The sequence below is a fragment of the Camelus ferus genome, chromosome 4, assembly GCF_009834535.1.
Source record: "Camelus ferus isolate YT-003-E chromosome 4, BCGSAC_Cfer_1.0, whole genome shotgun sequence".
Taxonomy (NCBI): Eukaryota; Metazoa; Chordata; class Mammalia; order Artiodactyla; family Camelidae; genus Camelus; species Camelus ferus.
In genome coordinates, this window is record NC_045699.1 from 36,333,810 (window position 1) to 36,346,334 (window position 12,525).

The 12,525-nt window shown below is 31.8% G+C and overlaps 1 protein-coding gene across 1 annotated transcript in view; it reads left to right on the forward strand.

The window, feature by feature from the left end:
* The window catches only part of C4H9orf85 (chromosome 4 C9orf85 homolog), a 53,863-nt gene that overhangs the window by 20,976 nt on the left and 20,362 nt on the right, over positions 1-12,525 (forward strand). Inside the window, exon 2 of the mRNA XM_006194722.3 lies at positions 9,661-9,767. Coding sequence (XP_006194784.1) covers positions 9,661-9,767 — 107 coding nt within the window. The remainder of the gene's footprint in view (positions 1-9,660; positions 9,768-12,525) is intronic.

Below are 12,525 nucleotides of genomic sequence, written 5' to 3' on the forward strand. Positions count from 1 at the left end.
TTTCAGCAGTTAAAAAAAGTGGGGGAGAGAATCAAATATTTCTTGACTAGAAAAGGCTTATAAATATACTGAACAAGAAGAGAATTTTGAGTATTTCTAGTGTATATTTTCACTTCTCTCATGTTGATATTGGTGTTTCAAAGACTTAAGATCAATACAGAGTGAAGGAGATGAAGATGGACAGACTTCAGGGAAGAAAATTATTTTAGGTTACTGTAGAAATACACCTCACTTTATGCCTTGGGTATCTCTTTTTTTTTTTTTGAGTAAAAGTAGATTTATTAAGAGATTTATTAAGAAATTTATTATTTAGATTTATTAAATCTAAAAGTAGATTTATTAAGAAGGCAAGAGAGAGAGAGAGTGGCCTGCCTTAGGTATCTTTTAATTAGAATTTTATATAGTGAAAAATCAAGTATTGGTAACTCAAACATTTATGTATTTGATGTATATATGTATGTATATCAAGTATTTTAGAACACTAAGGTAATATTGTGCTTAAAGGAGATGGGCTGAATTTTTTGTGAAGTTCGTATAAATGTTGACAGCTAATCTCTTAATTAGTGACATTAAATAAATGTAGTTTCCTAAAAAGAAATAGGTCTATAGTAATTTTGGTTTCATTATTTTTCCTTAAATGACAATACAACCAATTTTATTACTAAAACTCACTTCAAAAGTATTTCTGGTCTATTTATATGACTGGCTCATTTTGTGAAATAATAAAATACATAAAAATAGTAAGACTCAGTAACTTATCCAAATAAGGTATTTCTGAGAGTAATAGACATTCAAAGTATTACTTCTTATCACATTAAAAAAGAGTTTGTACATTTGAAAGTTTTAAGTAAACAGAACTCAATATTGATATTCTGGATCACATAGCAGTGGTGTTCTATGTGATATTAAGTTTGTTACAGCAAGAATATTTTTTAACTCCCTTTTTGAAAAGGAAAATGGCAGTGTCTTCTTTTTTTCTTTTTAATTTAACTGTCAGGATAAAGAAAAGCAAAATTTTTTAGATAACATTAGGAAACATTTGCTTTAATATCCAAATAATTATGTACTTGATTCGAGAAAGGGACAGTTACAATTATTCTTTACTATGAGTCTTTACCTCTGATAAAATTCCTGTTATTTTTACTCTCTTGTTGAAATGGGGCGAGAACTTGTTATGTATAAATATAGTGTGATGAGAATTTGCAAGTTCAATAGTTTTCTGATGTTTATAACACAATGCAGTTAATTATATATTACATGTAAATATTTAGTCAGAAATTGAAAACAAGCAAACGATCAAATAATAGAGTTAAGTACATGACAGTATTACTCTGATAGAATATAACACAGCCAATAACATGTTTTAAAAGTATATGTACTTATATAGACATACAGATGGCCAATAAGCACATGAAAAGATGCTCAACATTGCTAACTATTAGAGAAATGCAAATCAAAACTACTATGAAGTATCACATCACACCAAAATGGCTACCATTAAAAAGTCTAAAAACAATAAATGGAGGAGAGGGTGTGGAGAAATGGGAACCCTCCTACATTGTTGGTGAGAACGTAAATTGGTGTAGCCACTATGGAGAACAGCATAGAGGTTCCTTAAAAAACTAAAAATAGACTTACCATATGAACCAGCAATCCCATCCTGGGCACGTATCTGGAGAAAACTCCTAATTTGAAAAGATACGTGCACCCCAGTGTTCCCAGCAGCACTATTTACAGTAGCCAAGACATGGAAGCAACCTAAATGTCCTTGGACAGATGAATGGTTGTGGTAATAAATGCAATGGAATATTACTCAGCCATAAAAAAGAATGAAATAATGCCATTTTCAGCAACCCAAGTAGACCTAGAATTATTGTATTAAGTGAAGTCAGTCAGAGACAAATATCATATGATACCATTTATATGTGGAAACTAAAATATGGTACAAGTGAAGTTATTTACAAACCAGAAATAGACTCACAGACATAGAAAACAAACTATGGTTACCAAAGGGGAAAGAGGTAGGGGAAGGGATAAATTAGGAGTTTGGGATTAACATATACACACTACTATATATAAAATAGATAAATAACAAGGACCTACTGTATAGCACAGGGAACTATATTCAATATCTTGTAATAACCTATAATGGAAAAAAATCTGGAAAAGTATATATATATATATATATATGTATGTATATATAACTGAACCACTTTGCTATATACCGGAAACTAACACAACATTGTAAATCAACTATACTTCAATAAAGAAAAGAACACATTAAAAAAGTATATGCTAATATGAAAAAATTAATAAATTATAAAACAACATGTACAGAAAAAATGCAAATTTCTATAAATATATGCTTCAAATGATGGAAAGTGTAGAATCTCAGAGTGGTAAGACTAGTCTTTTTTTCTTTATCTGTATTTTTATAAAAATTTCTATTATGTGAACATTTATATATAAATGCTTATATTGTTTTAAATCTATATAATTGATCAGTAATTTTTCATTTACAAAAGGTAATAAATTCTTATCATGAGAAAATTATACAATATAGTACACCATTGTTAATACACAGTGGAAAAAAGTATTAAAGGAAAAGAACTAGTTGCAAAATGGAGTGGTAGTGGAGAGGGTATAGCTCAGTGGTAGAGCACCTGCTTAGCATGCAGGAGCTCCTGGGTTCAATCCTCAGTCCCTCCATTTAAAAAATAAAATGAATAAATAAACCTAATTACCCACCCCTGCCCCCCCAAAGGAAAAGGGAGTGGTAGGGAGATGAACAAAATTTACAAACTACTGGACAGAATACAAAAGAGATTTCTATGTGAAGTTTGAACTCTGTCCTTTTCCCTGCCCCATTCAGTGATAAATTTGATTCCTAAGGTGTTATGTAGTTTGAGAAACCAAAGGTGAGTGAGCTGTAACTACAAAGAGTTGAACTCCATCTAGTTAGGATAAAATTTTTCTTGGTTGTGAACAAAAAACCACTTTCAAACATGTAAATGTACTTTAAAAAATTTAGAATAAGGATTTGATGTTATTCTACAAGATTTTTAATATTCTAGTATTCTTCTAAGATATTTAAAATCTTTCCCTCTATTTTAAGTCTTTAATTTTTTAACTCTTGTACATGAATTCTCTAGCAACTGAACTAGACACCAAAACCAAAGACATTATAAGAAAAAAAAAAAACCTCAAGGCACTGTGGATCAATATCCCTCATTGAACATAAACACAAAACTCTCCAAGAAATATTAGCATATTATATTCACCAATAAATTAAAAAGTTAATACATCTCAGACAAGGGGAATTTATCCCAGGAATGCAATGTTGATGGATTGGAATATTCAGTTTTGTTAAGGTGTTGGTTCTCCCCCAGATTTATTTATAGTTTCAATATAACCCTAGTTACCATCATAGCAGGTTTTTTTAAATTGAAATTAACTAACTGATTCTAAAATATATATGAAAAAGCAAAAGAAGTAGAATAGCCAAGACAATTTTGAAAGAGAAAAATTTAGAGGATGCACAGTACTGATTTCAATACCTTAAAGCTCTAGTAATCAAGACAGGGTGGGACTGAAGAAAAAGTAGACACATAGATTAATGTGATAGAATATTAAGTCCAAAATAGACTCACACATACTTAACTTTTGACAAAGATACAAACACAATTTAACAGTGCTGGAACTTAGACACCCATATATAACTTAAAAAGAACCTCTACCAGTGTGTTGTACCATGTACAAAAATGAACTCAAAATAGATCATAAACTAAAAGTATAGCGTAAAATTACTGAACTTCAGAAGAAAAACAAGTGAAAACCATGATTCTTCAGACTTCTTAGATTTGATGCTAAAATCATGGTCCATAAAAAAAAATGGAAAATTGTTCTTCATTTAAATTTAAAAGGTTTTCTCTTAGAAATAATATCTTTAAGATAATCAAAATAAAAGTACAGATTAGGAGAATGTATTAGGAGAATTTACAAAGCACGTATCAACAAAAGCCAGGTATCTAGAATATATACAGAACCCTCACATCTCAATGATGAGGAAACAAACAATACAATAAACAAAGGGGGGTGGTGTAATAATTTGAACAGACACTCCATTAAAGAAAATACACGATAGCATAGAAGCAAATGAAAAGATGTTCAACATTATTAGTTATTAAGGAGATGTAAATTAAAACCATAATGAGATAACTCTACACACCTATTCAGATGGCTTAAATAAAAATTTACAACTTCAAACACTGGAAAGGATTTGGAAAAACTGGATCTTCATACATGGCTAGTGGAAATGTGAAATGGTACAGCCACTTTGAAAAACTTAGTTTTTTTATACAATTAAGCATAAAATTATCTACACCCAACAGTGCCATTCTTAAATATTAAATCAAGAGAAATAAAAACTTGACTACACAGAAACTTGTATGTAAATATTTATTAGCACCCCATACTAGAAACAACTCAGTGTTCTTCAAATGGTGAATGAATAATCTTACAGCACATGTATACAGTGGAATACTCGTTCAACAGTAAAAAAAGGAGTGAGCTCTTCAAATAGCTATATACTTCATCATTTCATTTATATGACATTCTGGAAAAAACAACACTATAGGAGCAAATGAAAAAATTAGTGTTGCTTGGGGAGTGATAGAGGGAATTGCAAACAAAGAGTCATGAGGGAACCCTTTAGAGTGATGGAAATGTTTTATATTTAGGTTGTCAGATTCATAGAATGATACACCTAAAATGGGCGAATTTTACTGTATATGTATTGTATCTCAAAATTGACTTAAGCTGGCAACCTTTTTTAAAAAATGTTTAATTAATGTAGAAAGATTGATAGAGTTAGCATTTAAAATGATTGATTCAAAGGACCTTGCATGGATGCTAAAACCATGAAACAAAAATGTTATTGTGTAATAGTATATTGACATGACCCCCATACATTATTGCAAATCTTTATAATTCAAAGAGATCTGGGCAGTCATTACCTTAATCAAATGATCAGTCAAATTTCTCATCACTGACTAGGTAAGAACTGGACACTTTGTGTTTCCTGACTTGGAGTAACATGGAGTACACAGCAGCAGCACAAATGAACTCTTCTTGTTAAAACAAAACAAAAAACAAAACAAAACAAAACAAAACAAAACAAAAACTCAAACTTGGATCTAATCAAGCCTGTAAACCTAACTTCCACTTTATGGGACTACAGAAAATAAAGCAATGAGTTAAATTACACCATGAGAAAACAACCTGACAAATCCAGAATGTGGTATATTCTCAAAGACAACTTACTTGGTATTTCATAAAACATCGGTGTAATAGAATATAAAAGAGGGAGACCCTTCTAGATTAAAAGAGAGATAACAAACTGAACTTGAATACTGATTTAGGAGAGTGAAGGAGCAGTTGAGGAAATTTAAATGTATACTAGCTACATTCAATGATCTTAGAGAGTTATTTTTCTTTTTTCTGAGGTGTGGTAATGGTATTGCGGTTAAGTAGGAGAAAGTTTATTTCTAGGATATATATGATTGGGAAGTGTCTTCATGTCTGCAACGTATTTTAAGTGTGTACACATAAAAAGCAAATAGGTAAAATGGAAATGTTAACAGTTGTCTCTAGGTAGTGTATATGGCTATGCATTAGTATTATTGTTTAATTTTTTCTGCGTGTTCGAATTTTTCATAATAGAGGTGAATGTTTTTAGAACTCAGTTAAGAGAAAGTTTTTATTGAAGATGGCCTTATGCAATGCATTTCTGTAGATCCTGTGAATATCAGTCATCTGTACCTACATTGCATGCCTGAGAATAACTTTTTTACGACACTGTTTGGCATTATGTAACACCCGGCTACTTTGAGAATTAGGGTAGAAAACAGCTCTGTGAAATGCTTTGTACTATAAGGCTGTTTTTGAGAGCATTGCTTACTGTATCGTCTGGTGCCCTTTCTGGGAAGAATGAAACTTTGGTTTTCAATAACAAGAATAGTTGTTCTGCTTCTAAGAAACCGGCGTTTCAGCGTGTTACAGACATTGAATCAGGTAGGCAAGCAGAGCTTATATTTTATTGGCTGCTAGAAAACTCACATGTCACTTGTGGCCATCTCTAGCAAGTGCACTTCCCAGCTGCACTGCTGACTGCTTTGTAATTTTCCCTACCAACCCTCATTTTTCCCTGAATCTGATTTCTTCATCTATTTCTCAGTTGTATTTATTTGTAAGGTACTTTATGCCCAACAATGTTCTGGCCATATTAAAAGAATTTAAAATAATACAGTTTATGATTTGAAAGTCACAATCTAAAAGACAGATTTTTCACATTTTTATTAGTCATGTAAGTTCTTGTTCCTAAACTCAGATCTTTATCCTCTAACCAAATTTAGAGTAAAGGAGTGTTACTAGAGAATTTTAACATATATACTTTTAACTATAATTAAAATACAAAGATTCTATTTTCTAGAATGACATTGTTGCAGCTGTATTGGCAGCAAATACCTTATTTTGGTGTAATGCAGGGGAAAGAACAAGGCCAGTCTATGGAAATAGAAATTCAGCAGTGGTTAGAATTGGCATTTTCCTTGAGAATTTTATTTTTTAATTCCTCTGGTTTTTTTTTCCAGTTAATGAAGGGAAGAAACATATATCATTGTTTTACCTTTAGCATTTCTGAAAGAATTATGGTATAGAAAAAATCCTAATGAAAAATGGTATTAGTTGCTCTTGAATGAAATTCAAATTCTTTTTCCCTCACAATAGTATCTTCCTTCTGTTAAATGATACTTTATGTTTTTTTTATAAAATATTTTTCAGCATCAGCATGTTGATACAGATGTTATATTTACAATTTGTTCTTGCTACTTTCTTGGGATTGAAGTCCTCATTCAGTTTCTTTTGGGGATTGCTGTATTATATTACCATAGACTCATTGTCTGACAACAGAATGTTTTAAAGCAGGGATAACAACACTTACTATAAAATATGTTGTATGAATTAATGTTGGCTAAGACAGTTTTTATGACTTTATGTGTATATTAGTAGGAGTCTCTTTTGATACACCTTAATCTTATTCTAATATTTCAAAGAAAGTATTTAGAGGGGAGGGTATAACCCAGTGGTGGACCACATGCTTAGCATTCAGGAGGTCCTGGGTTCAATCTCCAGTACCTCTATTAAATAAACAAACAAATCTAATTACCTCCCCCCAACCCCACACAAAATACTAAAAGAGAAGAAAAAAAAGTATTCATTGATAAATAAGATTTCCTTTTTTTAGCAAAGATTCTTAAGTCCAATGGAATCTTCCACTGATGATTTTTTTCCTTTAAGATCTGAAAAACAGCTTGTTAAACTTAATGATCTTTAAAGGCTTTTGTACTTATAAAACTTAAGTTTTGATTTTATATTCAAACATGCTTAACCTTAATAACCTATTTTCTTCTACCATGAGGGGCATGCTAAAATTAATTGCCAAAACAGGGTTAGTTGTAAATATAGGTGTAAGGTGAGATTGCTGTCTCCTTTGCCCCAGGCAGAATGATTCCTAGAACTAGGATTTAGCTTTCATTGCTCACATGTCTGGAATTTGCTTTTTCTAGTTTGCCAAAATACTGTAAAATAAGATATACAATTTTCTTTTTGCAATTATTTTTTAGTGAAAGTACTATTCATTCTCATTCTTACTCTCATGCATTTCTTAACACATGAAAATCAAGTTTAATTTTGTAGTAGTGCCTGCTAGTCATGTGAATACTGTACAACATCTCCATTTATACTGCTTCACACATCACTCACAGGACAAGTCCCCACAAAGACCTGTTTTGTTCCACTGTTGATCCACCCTAAAGAAACCAGTTTCTAAACTATGCACAGCTTTGTAAATCAAGATGAACTGGTCAGAAATTGGATTCAGAAACAAACAACAAACCAAATAGTGCTTCCTAGTTAACAAGCAGAGTGTGTTATATATAATAAAATTGTAGATAGTGAAATGTTCTGCTTTCTAAGAATATTCTAATTAGAAAATTTATATCACATTCATTTTATAATCATAGATCAAGTCATTAGCTTGTTTCTATTACTGTTATAGTTTTGAAAATTAAAGCAATGCTTTTAGTAAGATATTCTAGGCAGCAGAGGTCAGTGAGAACAAAAGATGAAATGTGAACTTTAGTTCTGGGTATTTCTTAGCAAGCCCTGTATGTGATAACTAAGTGCCAATGTTAAGAGTGATAATGCCAATGATAAGAAGAGGAGTTTGGTATTAGGCACAGATTTCCTTCTTTCTGGCTGCAGTCAGCAAACCACAGAAAGGAGGAAACATAGTGGCATGCAGAATTTACTTTCCCAGAGGCTCTCCATCTAGGTCAGGAAAAAAAGAATGCCCATACACAATTCATAAGTAACAGAATATGTTTTTCACTACAAAGTTCAATTCAAACATAATGTATTCACAGCTTAATCTATGGTTTTTGATAATACCCTTGAAATATTTTCCCTTTGAATAAATATTTTGTCATTACTTTACCTTCTTGTTTAGAATTTGAAAGAATATCAAGCACTGTTCAGAAGTTTTGTTTTCTTTCAGATGATCTCTACACATTGTGCTTACAACTCAGTATCATATACCTTCCAAAGAATCTGCATCTTTTGGGATGCTTTTTTTTTTTCCTCTCCTCTTGAGAAATTAAAAAAGGAAACAAAGGAAGCAAAGAAAACTTAAAATGTCCATTACTCATTATTGCAACAATAGGCAAAGACCAGGCTTCCACAACCAAAATAAGTTAGAGAATTCTCAGCGTCCTGGGTGAAAATATATACTCTAGGTCCTGAGTCAAATGAATATGTTATAAAATATAAAGCTATTGTGAGAACACATGACACATCTAAACATTTCCCTTCCTCCTTATTTCCCAACACATTTGGGGAAGAAAATTATAATATAAATGTTATTTTTTCCCCCTCACAAAGCTCATTTTCCACCACAGCACATGCACATACGTATTTTCTGTTTTGAAGAAACCAGGTGAACTTTTCTAAAATATTTTTCATTACATGAGAATACAAAAGGATTAAGTTAAATAATTAAATGCCTTCTTGCTTCCAGCTGCTTCTCCATGGCTCTCCTTTCTCAAGTTTCTGTTTCTGCTCTCCCCTGCAGACTGACAATTCAGTCTCAAAATTTGAAGTAGATTTTCTTCTCTTACATTTTAATTGCATCCAGTAAAATGCATGTATCTTAACTATACAGTTTGAGTTGTAACACATGCATCAGAATCAACCCAGAACCTTGTGCATGATAAGCATGTGTTCTACCACTGAGTTGTACACCCCTCCCAACCAACCTCTCTCACTCCCCCTGCCACACACAGTAGAAGACTTTCTTAAAATACCCCTGCCAGAAAATTTAAAAATTTCCTAGATGATTCTGAACTACTCCCAGTTAAGAATCTTTGCCTTTATAAAGAACCAAATTGATAACGTACAAAAAGTAAGTACATAGTATATCGTAAAATGTTATACAGATTAAAGTTAGGTTACCATTTTGAAAAAACTTCAGCGTCTCATTTACCTTTTGGGGTTTGTAATGCTGACTCACAAGAGAAATTCTCCATTTGTTTTTCTGTTTTTTAGAAAATTAATGCAAAACTTCATGATGGAGTATGTCAGCGCTGTAAAGAAATTCTTGAATGGCGTGTAAAATACGGCAAATACAAACCATTGTCAAAGCCTAAAAAGTGGTAAGTTAAGTTTCTTATTACCTTACCCATAATATCAGTATCATAGCTTATTACTTCATTCCCTGATTTGCAAAATTGTGTCCAAATAAATACTAAGGTAAATAGAGAAAAAAATTCCATCCTTCCACAAAGAATAGAATTTCATCTTCTATGCTAAATCCTGGTTTGTGAAGGCAAATAGATTGAAATGGTGAGTTCATCATTCCCTTCTCCATTCTTCCATAAATAAATAATGCACCATTTTTATAGCATCTTGTTCATAAAACAAGATCAGAGTTAAGGCAGAGAAGGGAAATTTTATTTTGCAAAATTCTATCTTCCACCAATGAGGGAACATATTTACTATGTATTATTTTTACCAAAGAGGTCTTAAAAAGGGTTACCTTTTAACTTGACCCATGAAGATTACTAAAATGGCTTAGTTTGAGTATCATAAATGAATCACTAGAGCGATAATTTCTAATTTCATTCTTTTGAAGTTTTGGGTCTACATGGAAAGATAGTGGACTTTGTTTCTCATCCCTGTGTCCCTTACCCTTCTATAATTTTGGGATTCTGTTGTATCGGCCTTACATACATTGTGGTGCTGCTCCCTTACATCGTTTGCTTCAGCTGGCTGAGGACCATATTGGAGGGTAATTGCTGCCTAAAAGAGAAAAGTAATTATTTTAAATAAAAATTAGCATTAATATGTGTGATATGTTTTTACAATTATGAGTTTTAATTTGGTAGACTATATAGAAGCTCTTTAGAATACGTTTGTTTGTTGTTGCTTTATTTTCCTTTTAGCTATTCAGTAGTGGTATCTCCCTTAAATGTATTCTCTCTTCATTTATGGGAGGAACTTTTAATTAAAGTTTGGATAATCCGTCTAAATAATAAATATGATATAACCCTTGCTGTTTCTCATAACTGAAAAATTGTTAGCCTTTTTGTGGATCTTTAACTCAAGCTATGTAGTAATTTGTTTACTTGAGAATATTTAACAACTTTGAATGTTTTAATTTGGACATTTTATTTTGCCAAAAATGTTTCTTTTTAATATAGAAAGTTTAAAAACCTCTGGTAAAGATAGAACTTCAGCCTTTTAGAAATTTTTTTGTTTTGCTCTTTCAGAACAAATTTTTAGTGATTATTATATATCTAGTTGACCCCCTTCTAAATAGCTGTGAAAGTTTCTCCTTTCAGTCTTTTCTTTATGTTCTCTAGCATTTCCTACCCCTCCCCCCAAAAAAACCACTTTTAAACAAAATTTTAAAGTTTTATGCTCACTGGCCCAAATTAGCAGTAGGGAAATTGGCAACTGTTTACACTATCCTTGCTAGATTTCCATGAATGAAATAACTGTATTCTCTACCATAGAAATTAAATGCTGGTTGCACTATAAATCATGTAATTTTAATTAATAGGCCTAGTGTAAGGTTTGTAGTTTTCTGAATATTTTCAACAAGTATTTCTTCTTATAAAGGTACTTGGAGATTTCATCACCAATCTCCATTTTTCTCTTGGTAGTGCTATTTCCTAAAAGAATTTGAAGTATAGGTAGTAAGTATTTACATAGTCGTAGTTTTAATAGATTCATGTTATAGCAAAGAAAATCATTTAAAAACCTTTGTGCCTTATCCATTATCTACATTTTAATCTCTTATCTTTAATGTGTTCTGCATTATATATCCTATATATTCATTGTGCCAGCATAGAAAAGATTATATCAATTTTTATGAATTTTCCAGATGCTATGATTTGCTACAGAATTTCTGAACTTACTTTAGATAGCTCTTGGATTTTCATTATTTTTCTGTATTACTTGTGGTATTAATATTTTTAAGGCTCCAGAAGAATTTATATTCTGTAAATCCTAGAGGAACAACTATTTTATGCAGAGAGAAATAAAGACTCAGTTAAAAACAAGAATAAAAGGAAACAGTGTTAGTAGCAAATGTTATGTTTAGTTCCAGAAAACTTATAACAGTCTTTAAGAATGGTTGCATGTGAAAATGATCATCAATGGATGCTATGAAAGGCCATTGGAGAACAAAAACAAATAAGCAAAAAGAATGGTTGCATGTGGACACGTGGACCCAAATGACAGCAACTCTGTCCTGTCTTAGAGTCATTGAAATCTGTGGTGTCAGGGAAGCTCATGGTGATGTTGCCAGTAGCCAGGTAGTGCAGTGACCCAGAGGCCTTTGAGCTGAGAGCTAGAGAGGCCCTCAGGAACTACTGTTCCTTATCGCCCTTAGGCAGGTGAGGTTAGCCAGAGAACAGCTCCCACTGAATGCAAAATGAAGGAAATATAATATTGTACAAATACCAAAATACAGGTAACAAGACATTAGAGCCTAAAGGAAGATCTCTAGGAATAAAAAAGCCCAAGAAAATGCAAAACAAATGATACCTCATGAGAGACTAAGAAACTAGTTAAAACAAAGTCTGAACTAGGAGGTCAACTTTGCCTGGTGTAGAACATCATGAATTTCAGATTGCATTAGAATTTTAGATTACATTAAGCATTTCAGAAAGCCTAGCTTTCAAACCCGAAACCAGGATTAAGAGTGTTGTAGAAAGTATAACTCAACTATATACACTTTGCTGTCTCTGCATATTAAAACTTGACCAATATTGTTAGGAATTTAAATCCATACATAAAAGATGTTTAAAGTATCATAGCTTGTTTTAAAATTTCAAATGTTTTGTTCAAGCTAATCACATATAAATTAAATTTATCCTTTGTTAGGATTCATATAAGAAGTTTACT